We start from the raw sequence: 12,851 nt of genomic DNA, 5'->3' as shown, positions 1-12,851 counted from the left end.
TTTATGAGGGGCATTTAAATAATAAGTGCATATTAATATCACATATGGGACGGCTTTTTTACTGCTTCTTAAAATAAATTTTTAGTACAACAAATAAATTTTTTATACTAAAAAATTATTTTAAGAAGCAATAAGAAAGCCGTCCTAAATGAAGTCATAATCAAATTAAGGCTTCATTTGAAATAACTTTCTTACGGCCTTTTAAAAAGCTGTCCTATGAAGCAATATAAAAGCTGAATCAAACGGCCTAAAATAAAAATATTAACATATTTTACTTTGTTGTTTAATTGGCAAAGGCTGTAGCTAATGAATTTATGAATAAAATACACAAATCTTGCCTTAGTTTAAAAGGCAAGTATAGCTCTTAGGGTCCATTTGATTTACCGTAATTTCGCCGTTTTCAATTTGGATCGGTGAAAATTTTATAATTTAACTGTTTGTTTAGGCGGCGTTTTAAAACTATCGTTTGCCACACCACCCTTTTTTCGCCGATTTGAGAAGGATAAAAAATCTGTTTCTCCGTTCTAACACCTCCGTTTAAAACCGAAAAAAAAGTCGGTGGCAGCCAAACGAGGCCTTATTCTTTTATAATCTCATTTCATTCCGATTTGTATTAAGAAAATAAATGAATAAATAAAAGTTTTCTTCACTTAGAAGTGATTCCTTAATCATCATCTTCAAAATGAAAATTAAATTCTTAATAATAATTAATAAAGCAAACCATCCTTATCATTACTATACTATTTTTTGGGCATATTTTTTATATCACCCCATTAATATGACCAGTTCCTTCAAAAATAGAAAAAAAAAAAAAACTTGGTCAAATATTCAACGTCAGCTCAACAACCACCTGCACATCTACTCGATGAAAGGAGAAATAATTTTGTGAAGAGGCCGAACACACCTCTATATTTGGAGGCGAATTAGGTGCAGTCACGTCAGTGTTACCTGTCAAGGATAAATGTTTTATGTATTTAACTATTTAAGTATTATTGTAATTATCTTTAACTTCAGCTCCTATATGTTTTACACATCTAATGTAATAGCTATAAATAGAAGAGCTGGGTTGTAGATCACCATAGTGAAAATAATATGAGATCATTCTTCTTATTCTTCCTCTTCATTCGGTCTGCAATCTAGCTTCTTGAATTCTACATGGTATCAAGAGTCTTCTTCTCCTGCACGGACTGATCCAATGGCGCATCAAGAAACCGCCGCCTCCTCCACCGGAGTCCCTACGAACTCCGTTTCAACGCCGTCGCTCATTCCGCCAGCCCTCAAGTTAGTAATTTCGAATCTTAAACTTCTTGTTCCTCACGCTCTTACGCCGGATAATTTTCCGATATGGAGCACGCAAATAGCTAAGTTGTTCAAGGCGAACGGATTTGCGAGCTTTTTTGATTCCTCTGTCGCGCAAGAAAATGCCGATCCGAATCAAGATCCTCAAATAAGCCGCATCACCGATCAAAATCTTGCAATGGCAATGTGTTCAACCATTTCGCCGGCGGTTCTACCGTACGTCATCCATCTCGAATCAACGAGCGAAATCTGGACGACTCTTCATACAAGATTTCAGTCGTCAAATCGATCCAAAGTGATTCAGCTCAAACATGAGTTACACAACGTTTCGATGCAAAATTCATCCATGACTCAGTATCTCACTGACATAAAGAAGATCGTGGATCAGATTTCGTCCGCAGAGTCGTCTGTCGATCCGGAAGATGTAATCATATACATCTTGAATGGTCTTCCTCCCGAGTATCTGCCGTTCACAACGAGCATACGCACGATGCAAGGTCCCTTGTCCCTGGATACTCTGTACGCGCTCCTTATGAGTGAAGAAATTCATCTCAAAACAGCTGCACTCAAGTATCCTAAACCACCGGACACACAATCGGCTCTCTACACGTTCAGAGGTCATGGTCGCTGTGGTCGAGGACGATCGGGTCAAGAGCATCCTCCGCCAAGCAAATCTTCCCAGAATTCGGGCATCATCTGTCAAATTTGTAAAAAGAAAGGGCATCTCGCTGACGCGTGTTGGCACCGGTTAAACATCAACTACGTACCGAATTCTACAAACACTTCTTCAAAACAAAACCCGGCATTGGTAGCTACCAATGACAGCAATTCGGCGGTTGATTGATACCTTGATTCGGGAGCTTCTGCACACATGACAAATACCATTGATAATTTGGACGTATACAACGTTTACAAAGGCAATGATTCGGTAACAATTGGGGATGGAAGGACCGTTCCCATAGCTGACACGGGCTCGGGACTCCTTCCCACCCCGACTAGTAAGCTCAATTTATCTCGCTTACTTCATATTCCTAATCTTTCGTATAATCTGTTATCTATATCTAACTTGGTTAAGGATAACCCAATTTCTATAATCTTTGATGAAAATGGTTTTGCTTTTAAGGACCGGACGACCAACAAAGTCATTCTCACAGGACCGTGTAGCAACGGCCTGTACAAAATCACAAGCCAATCTCCGCAACATACTCCTACATCTTTCACTGCAACCGCTGCAACTTCAATGGACTGGCATTGCCGTCTCGGACACCCCCATCAGCGGGTTCTCCATCAAATCTCCAAGAACAATCCATTTTTACATATTAAGTCTTTTAATTCTGCATGTACACCTTGCCTTTCTTGTAAAGGTTACAAACTATCTTTCGAAAAATCCATTAGTAAAACTCTTGCTCCACTTGAAATAATTCACTCTGATGTATGGGGTCCCTCACCGGTTTCATCTCATCAGGGATTCAAGTATTATGTGATTTTTATAGATGATTTTTCTCGCTTTAGTTGGTTGTTTCCTCTCTTACATAAATCTGAAGTTACTAATACTTTTATACATTTTATTACTTTTATTGAAAGACAAACTAGTCACAAGGTAAAAACTGTTAGAACCGATGGCGGCGGTGAATTCGTCAATCGCAAATTTCAGGAATTTACAACAAAACACGGTATACGGCATCAAATTTCGTGTCCATACACTCCTGAACAAAATGGTATAGCCGAACGTAAGCATCGGCATATCATAACTATGACAAGAACGCTCCTTCATACTGCCGCCTTACCCATGAACTATTGGTTGGAAGCTGCATTTACAGCTACGTACATTATTAATCGTCTTCCCTCTCCTACGACCGAGAACATCTCACCGTTGCAAAGAATGTTTAATATCGTTCCTTCATATGACCATTTGCGGGTTTTTGGATGTGAATGTCATCCTCTTCTACCGTCGGTTCATCGCACCAAATTAAGCCCCACGTCACCTGCGTGTATCTTTCTTGGTTACTCTGAAAACTCAAAAGGCTACAAATGTTGGAATCCGGTAACAAACAAATTAATCATCTCGCGCAATGTCAAATTTAACGAAACTTCTTTTCCATTCAGGCACAAAGTGAATCCGGCTACTAAATTTACACCAGATGTGCCGCCTGCGTTGCTTATTCCATCAACAATTCAACGCCAAACTCATACTATCCATACACCAAGGCCTGCAATTCCGGACCAAACAGATGTATACACTGCTCTTAATCCAGCAACTACCGATCCTACACCAGCTTCGGATGCAGTTGGTCCGATGCCAAGTTCTCAAGCAATACCTCCTGCTCACCATATGACAACCAGATCAAAAACAGGCTCTCTTAAACCTGTCCAAAGACTTAATCTTCTTCATCACACCCAATTGCAATCCGATCCAACGTCATATGCCGAAGCATGCAAAAAGATTGAATGGAGACGAGCTATGGCTGAAGAATTTCTAGCTTTGCAAAAACAGGGCACATGGACATTGGTACCGCCTCCTGCAAACGGACAAATATTGGGTTCAAAATGGACCTACCGAACAAAATATACGTCAAATGGTGCAGTAGCGCGATTCAAAGCTCGTCTCGTAGCTCATGGGAATCAACAGGAAGATGGTCTTGATTATCAAGACACATTCAGCCCGGTCGCTAAGCTTCCTACAATTCGAATTTTATTTGCAATTGCTTTGTTTCACAAATGGCCGGTTCATCAACTTGACGTCGCAAACGCATTCTTGCACGGCGAGATTCAGGACACGGTTTACATGAAACAACCTAAAGGGTTTGAAGATCCTTCCAAACCGAACCACGTCTGTCATCTGAAGAAAGCCATCTACGGCCTCCGACAAGCCCCACGACAATGGTACACTACTTTCACATCTTATTTACTTCAAATTGGTTTTAATCACAGCAGGGCCGATCCATCACTATTAACTCTTCACCGTGAGCACGTCCAACTCTATCTACTTGTGTATGTCGACGACATACTTCTCACCGGCAACAATATTAAGGCCATGACTGATCTAGTGGTCCAACTCAAATCAAAATTAGCTATGAAAGATTTGGGTCCAGCACATCAGTTTCTCGGCATTAAGATAGAATCTCATCCATATAAGTACTTTCTATCTCAGAGTTTATATGCCAACTCTATTGTTCAAATGGACGAGTTACAAAAATGCAACTCGATCGCTAATCCATCATTTACGAAACCCACAGACCTGACGGATGCAGGCCAGCCGATCTTCGATGCAATCAGTTATCGTCGGATCATCGGATCGCTGCAATATCTCACATTAACGAGACCAGACATTGCATATGCAGTCAATGCTCTATCTCAGCACATGCACAACCCGTCCGTCTCGCATACAAAAATGTTAAAGAAACTCATTAGGTACATCAAAGGCTCTACAGAATTCGGCCTTCCAATTACTCGCTCCAATTTGATTCTTCGAACCTTCTCGGACGCCGATTGGGCCTCGGATCCAATCACTCGCAAATCCACGTCTGGCTACTGTACCTTTCTCGGCGATACTCTAGTGTCTTGGACTGTCAAGAAACAAACCACTGTATCCCGATCATCTACTGAGTCAGAATACAGGGCGTTAGCAGCTGCCACCGCCGATACTATCTGGATAAAGAGGCTTCTTGAGGATTTCTGCATTCAGCACTCTCAACCAGTTGATGTCTATTGCGATAATATCTCCACTATTGCACTAGCTAATAACCCTCTCTTTCATGCAAGAACAAAACATATCGAGATCGACCAGCGGTTCGTTCGAGATCACATCCAGCACAATGTCATTCGGCTATTACCTATAAGCACGGTCGATCAGATCGCGGACATTCTTACCAAGCCACTGGCCACACCTCGATATAAAATCCTTCGCTCCAAACTGACCATTGGCTGCAATAATCAGTTTGAGGGGGAATGTCAAGGATAAATGTTTTATGTATTTAACTGTTTAAGTATTATTGTAATTATCTTTAACTTCAGCTCCTATATGTTTTACACATCTAATGTAATAGCTATAAATAGAAGAGCTGGGTTGTAGATCACCATAGTGAAAATAATATGAGATCATTCTTCTTATTCTTCCTCTTCATTCGGTCTGCAATCTAGCTTCTTGAATTCTACAACAAGCCACAGTACACAACGAAAAAATTACGTGACACATTCTGATTAATTTCCTGACAACGTTCGACCTCCACACAGAATAATTTATCCCCATGAAAGTGCCATAACTTTTATTTTTTCATAATAATAATAAAAAGAAAGAGAATTTAAAATTTGTCCTATTTTTTAGTTCCAAAATTTTTTTAATTTATGATGTGATGTCTTTGTCCATGCAAAATATGGATTAGATCAAGTGTTCAACTAATTAAGCACAATTAAGCCTTTAATAGATGATTTAAGGTATAATCCTATGATCAAGCTCAACAAAGGGTAATGAGATGGATCTGCGTAAATCTTTTGTCAGACATGTGAAGTCCAACAAGCCAATCGATTAAATCTGAACAAAAAGACAAAGTTTCTGTTTTTCTGTGCTTTGTTTCTTCACATTTACTCCTTGCACTGTTTTGTAGATGGAATGCAATTATTTGCACGCTATTGAACAAAGAATTACCTGTGTAGGATTAATTGCATATTAATTTTATTTTGTTCATCATCTCAATTATAAATATATATATATATATACATTATGTATTATTATTGATACGTTACAAAAAATTTATCATAACCAGTAATAAATCTTGAGGCAAGTTCAATAGAAAGCTTTCAAAATCAAATTCAGGATGACCTGAACTCTGATACTATATAACAAACTTATAGTCAAACTAAATATATTGATAATATAAACCAAACAACATCAAAATCGGTCCAATCCGAGCCCAATTGAGCTCAAAGCATATATGGAAGCTTTAGAACAAGAATTTGATGGTTGAATGGTATCCAAATATACCATGCTTATAATCGAATCGAGGACTCGACGAGGCGAATCCAACAAGCCGAAGATCATTTGATTATGATGTTGTGCTCTTAAATTTTGAATGAATAATTTATGATCAAGGGAATCAATATGAATTGTCTAATTGAGCACCCCACGTTTGCTATGGATATTCTTCATATTTATAGAATATGTTTCTCAAAATCTATAAATAAATGCGCACTCCCTACATAAAGGAGACATTCGGCCAAATATTGAAGAATAACTAGATTCATGCATCCTAAAGCTACTCCTCACCGCATCTCCACCACCGCCCATCTATCGACTGGTATCGAACAACAACCTATAGCATGAGACTGCCATCGAACAACAGCCCAACAGGCGACTGCCGTCGGACCTCTGTTGAACTTTCACCAAGCTATTGCTACCATACTTGCGAACTCCACCACCTGACTAGTATGGTCCATCCGAGTATCCAACCACTATCGCATGACAATAATTTTTCACAACCTTATTCACCAAACAGACATGTCAACGTTCTCTTGAGAACGTCTCATTTTGTTGGATTATTCCTACTTCAACCCTGTAATGTGCTTTATATGATATATATTTACTATATTGTGTCAATTGCCGTCTCCTTGTAAGGACATCATTTGTAATCAATAATAAACAATGATAGAATCATTTCAGCTGGGTCAGGCCTCATAGTTTTCTCTCTTTTTAGGATTTTTCACGTAATCGACGTCTCTTATGACTTTTGCACCATTCTCTCTAATCAGTTTGTATGTTGATCTTTGTACAAAAATAAGACGTTAAATTCTTGCACACATCTCTTTATTACCTCGAATGTTCTAGCTCGCAAAAATTATATTTTTGTTATTTTGCTTAAAATTTTATTCATTTTTTAAACCAAATCTATAATCTCCAAAAAAAAATCTATTTTTCTTCAAAACTTAAAAAAAAAAAAACTATGCTATATGATTATTACTTTTCATTGGACCAAAATGTAAAATGCCCAAATAATTATTTGTAGGGTTTTACCCATATAGCCCTACTAGATTATTTTATTTGGTAGTAGGCCTTATAAAAAAAATTGCAGGTGAAAACAAGAAAGCTGGAAGAGCAAGCAAAGTTCATTTGATAAAAGTGTGGTTCAAAATGAGATTATATAAATAAATTATTGGTCACACAGTAACAAAATATGAAAAAATATATATATTCCTCAGTATTCGAATTCACATATTGTTTATTTAAAAATTAGCAGCACTATCACGCTAGCTGCTCTTTAGAGCTAACTATGACTTAAATATTATCATTAATTGCAAAATCATAGTCTACTTTGGCTGTGATGATTATTTAATAGGGTGATTGAAACTAAGATGTAAGAATAAACATGAAAAAAAGATTTACATACATTGAACTTTTTATTTGTTTAAATATATAATAATAATAATAATAATTTTAATATATATGGAAGAAAAAAATTATTTTAGATAAGCTAATGTTGGAAATATATTTATGTAATTTTAAAATTAAAATTACTACATAAATAAATAGAAAATTTAATTGTTAAATGTGTAAAAAAAATTGAAAAAAAAAATTACTATGACCAATTAAACAAAGATAATTATGATGGACTATCAATGCAAAAGCTAAGTTGGGTTAGATTAACTGATTAAGGCTTTGGTTTGGGATCACTTTCTTATTATTTTTTGGAAAAAAAATATAAATTTTTTTAATTTAAACAAATTTTTTTAATACAAAATTTGTTTATAAAGCATTAAGAAAGCATTCCCAAACGTAACCTTATATTACGTTTGTGACAGTTTTCTTATTGCTTCTTAAAGTAGTTTTTTAATTAAAAAATTAAAATTTTTGTACTCAAAAGCAACTTTAAGAAGCAGTAAGAAAGTCATCCCAAAATAAGCCTAAAGATATGTTTAGAAAGATTTTCTTACAATTTTTCTTTTCAGCATAGTTACTATTCATTTACTATTTTCTCATTGTTTTTAATATTTTTTTGTGTAAGACTTTAAAAAAGGTTATTTTCGTCGTAACAGTTTCACAATCAACTTTACAAAAAATTGTAGTCGTCCCAAATAAACCCAAAGTATCGGTTTAAAACAGCTTTCTCATTATTTTAATTTTCAAACAATAATAATAATTTTATTTATTTTTTTATTGCTATCTCATTATTTTTTAATTTTTTTTATAAAGATGCTGCTTTTTGTAACAAGAGGAATTAAGTTATTTTTCATTTTAATTTTCAGACAATAAAAATAATTTTATTTATTTTTTTATTGCTATCTCATTATTTTTAAATTTTTTTGATAAAGATGCTGCTTTTTGTAACAAGAGGAATTAAGTTATTTTTCCCATAAAAAGTTCTTAAAGAACTTCATTAAACATCGCGGCAGTCTCAAATATACTCTAAAATGAATATTATTCCCTACGATACTTTATTAATTAAAAATTTATATTGTCAAGATATTTGGACTTCTTTATAGAATTCGTGATATATGCTAATCCATAATACCAAAGTGATTTAAAAAAAAAAATTCAAAATAACGCCTCACGTGGAAGATTCATTGCAATATGATTTGCCATCCTAACATAGAGTGTGTATGGAGTTGGCTAAAGCTTTATGTGAAAGTAATTATATAATTGTTATGAGAAAACTTTTTTTTTTTTAAGTTGATGCATGTATTATACTCGGCTCGGCTCGATTCATTTACAGTGCTAACTATTATGAGGCATAAAATCAATTTTCTATTTCTTAAAGTTGTCAAATATAGAATATATGAATGTTGCGGGCTAGAATATACGCGGCGATAGAGTTATAATCACACGTCTTAGCGTTGTACAGATATCCAGCTCATACACAGAGAACAAGAGATTTTTTATGTGGAAAATCTTGAAAAGGGAAAAATCATGGGGCCTGACCCTGTTGAAAATGATTCCACTAGAATACAAATGGATTACAGCGGGCTGACTCATCCTTGACGGCTATCATATTACAAATGCAAACCGTATGGTTGAAATCTAGCGACAAACGGGGATGAAGGGCTGGCGCCACAGTGGTTCGTTGGAAGTCCGACGTTACTTGGAAATTTGGGCGTCGGGTGGTAGTATGGCAGAAAAACCAGGTGTTAGGTGATGGTCTGGCAAAACTCCTGGTGTCTAGTGGTGGCCTGGCGGAACTCTGGGCATCAGGTGGTGGTCTGACAAAATTATGGGCCTTAGGTGGTGGTTCGATACTAATAGGGCTGCAAACGAACCGAGCCGAGCCGAGTATGTGAGTGTTCATGTTTGTGTTCATTTAATATTATCTTGTTCAAGTTTGGTTCATGTTTGTCGAGCTTTTTATTGTTTGTGTTCATGTTTGGTTCATTTAAATTAATGAGTGTTCATGTTTGGTTCATGTTCAGTTCATGTTCGTTCGTTTAGTGCTTATCGAGCTTGTTCGCGAACATATTTAACGAATTTATTTTAACTATCAAACAAACACGTTCATGAACATATCTATGAACAAAAACATTTATAATAAAAGCAATTGTCTATGTAACAAATGTAATGATTATTTAGATTCATTAATTATATAGTCAAATATTAATTATTTTTTATCGAGCTTATACACGAGTTCAAAATCGAACATGAATCGTGCTTTTATCGAGTTTCTTAACGAGCTTAATGTCGAGCTTGTTCGCGAACTTCAAATGATGTTGTTCGCGAACATAAATGAGTCGAACGCAATAGTGTTCAAGTTTGTTTATTTAAGAATCGAGTATTTAAAATATTGTTTATATTTGTTTGTTTAGTTAATTAAATGATAACAAACGAGCTTTAGTCGAACCGAATGTCGAGTAGCTCGTCGAACGTTTGGTTTGCTTGGAGCCCTATTCGATAGAAGGCTGGGCCTGGTGTTCCGACGGAATTCAGGGCCTTAAGCGGTAGTTTGGCGGAACACAGGGCCTCAGGTGGTGGTCCGACGAGACTCAGGGCCTCAAATGGTGGTTCGGCGGAACTCAGAGCCTCAAGTGGTGGTCCGACGAGACTCAGGGCCTCAGGTGGTGGTCCGACGAGACTCAGGGCCTCACGTGGTGGTCCGGTGGAACTTAGGGTCTCAAGTGGTGGTCCGACGAGACTCAAGCGGTGGTCGAGGAGGCAAGGAGGCAATATCAATCTCCGATCTCTCCCTTGAATCCTTTGACTTAGGGGTCCCTTTTCAAAAGGAATGAGTGGTTTATTCATAGATTTCCCAGAGTGGCATAGCCCGTAAAATAGGAGGATCAAGGGCAAATGAGGAGTGGGTTGAATTGACGACCGATATTGAATCCATTGATCGTGGACCGTTCGATTGACATTTGAAGGTCTTAATGATGTCATAATTCTGCGATCTTGGGCTCGTTGGATTTGTCTCGTAGAGTCGCTTGATTTGACTATAAGCATGACATATTGAAAACCGTTTGGTAACCCAAATTGTGGTTCGAACCTTCCAAGAACACTTCGGGCCCTTGATTTGGACCCATTTGAACTCGGATTGAGTCGATTTTGGTTTCGTTAGGTTCGCATTCTCGAGACGTTCAGTTCGACTGTAAGTTTTTCTTAAATCAGAGTTCAGATGATCTCAATTTTAATTTTGAAAGTTTCCAACTTGATTTTTCTTAAGATTTGTGCCCGATCAAGATAATTTTTTGAGGATGTAACAATATCAATGATGAAAAGTAGCCTTACTTCAATGATTTTGTTAGCATATATTATAATATTTAATTTCTTTAAATTTAATTATTTAACAATAATTTAACAATCATTATATAATTATAATAAATATAAAATATTTATATTATATATATCTATAAATTTTATAATCAAATATTAATTGAGTTTTTTATCAAGTATATTCACAAATTTTGAGTCGAGCTTCTTACAGAGCTTAATATCAAGCTTGTTCACGAGCTTCAAATGATATTGTTTATCACTAGTGTTCAAATGGGTTTATTTAAGAATAGATTATTTAAAATATTATTCAAATTTATTTATTTATTTAATTGAACGATCAAAAATAAATTTTAATTGACAGGAGCGACGAATAATTTGTCAAATATTTAGTTCTATTGCAACCCTAAACTGATATATAAAAACCTATATAAATATAAATATTTATTGTCACATCTTACAAAGTGAATACTAAGAAAATTTTATAATCTCGTGGATAAAGCATTCTGCTTTAATAAAATCTTTACTTATAGATTAGTTCGCATTAAATAAAATAACCATTCTTCTAAGTTGGAAAATGGCGGTCACATGGGTTAGTTGTCTTTTTGCTGAACAGCCCTTAATACTTTCCGAGCTAGTCTACCTTTTAACGCAGCATTCTATACCTAACCTACAGGCTCTCCTCCTTTTCCCATTGGAAGTTTCCCGATGCCCAGTTTCAAATATTGAAAGTCCCCCCAATTTGTCAGAAATTATTAATACCTTTTGAATTCTACCCCCTCATATTTTCAATAATTCGATTTAAAAACTCCACCCTTTACAAATTGACATCAAGCTTCCAAGCTGATGCTACAATATATATTAAAAAATATATTAAGTGTAATACGGAGATTATTTTGTATTCTTTTCCAACATTTTAAAATTATTTTGAGGGTTTGTATGGAAGGAAATGTGATGTTATCAATTTTTTTTTTAATTAATAATTCTTATGAATATGTTATTTAAAGATATAAATGTAAGGATGTATTTTATCAAAGTGGGTAAAATTGTCATCATTGGTATAATCAGGCGCCTAAAAAGCCAGTTGTGTGATATAGGGGGAGAGAGGGGGGAAAAGATATTGGAACTTTGGAAGGAGTAACTATAGATTAAAAATTATACTTCTTTGGTAAATTAAAGATTCATTTAGGGGCGCTTGATTTGTTAAAAAAAATGGGAACATAATATAAGAAGAATATATTGTAATTAAAATAATTAATTTTTTAAAAAATAAATATTAAATAAATATAAGTGATTTTTTTATTTTGAATAAAATAAAAATATTGCACAATTCAATAATGATGGTGATCGATGGATGGCTGTCATTAATGATTGCGAGGGATGTAAGTGAGCCGAGCCGGCTCGTGATCATTATATCATCCTAATTCTTAATAATTTACCACAAATTAAGAAATATTAATATCTTATATGAGTTAACCAATAATAAACATTGCAAAAATTAATATTATTTTTTAATATACAACAACAACAACAACAACATCAAACCTTTATCCCACTACATGGGGTCGGCTACATGAATCTTTTTTCTCCATTGTGTCCTATTAAAAGTCAAATTCTCGTTTGAATCTAATAAATAAAGGTCATTCATAATATTTTCTAACCAAGTCTTTTTAGGTCTACCTTTCTTAACATAAGTCAAATCTAATACCTCTACTCTCCTAACCGGGTCATCACAAGGCCGCCATTTTATGTGACCAAACCATCTAAGGCGACTTTCTCTAATCTTATCTTATACTGGAGCTACTCCAACCTTTTCACGTATATGCTCATTTCGTATCCTATCTCTAAGGTAAAGCCACTAGAAGATAGT

The 12,851-nt window shown here is 35.4% G+C and overlaps 1 protein-coding gene across 1 annotated transcript; it reads left to right on the top strand.

Moving 5' to 3' along the window:
• The first annotated feature begins 1,195 nt into the window (after positions 1–1,195).
• On the top strand, positions 1,196–2,143 carry LOC110101231. The gene has a single exon (XM_020829032.1). The coding sequence runs from the start codon at positions 1,196–1,198 to the stop codon at positions 2,141–2,143; it is 948 nt and encodes a 315-aa protein (XP_020684691.1).
• Positions 2,144–12,851: the final 10,708 nt, after the last annotated feature.

This window comes from Dendrobium catenatum, unplaced genomic scaffold (assembly GCF_001605985.2).
Source record: "Dendrobium catenatum unplaced genomic scaffold, ASM160598v2 fragScaff_scaffold_1220, whole genome shotgun sequence".
NCBI lineage: Eukaryota > Viridiplantae > Streptophyta > Magnoliopsida > Asparagales > Orchidaceae > Dendrobium > Dendrobium catenatum.
This window is presented reverse-complemented; position numbering and strand designations above follow the sequence as displayed.

Excerpts from the sequence above, each read along its gene's own strand:
- LOC110101231 (XM_020829032.1), top strand. The coding sequence starts at position 1,196 with ATGGCGCATCAAGAAACCGCCGCCTCCTCCACCGGAGTCCCTACGAAC.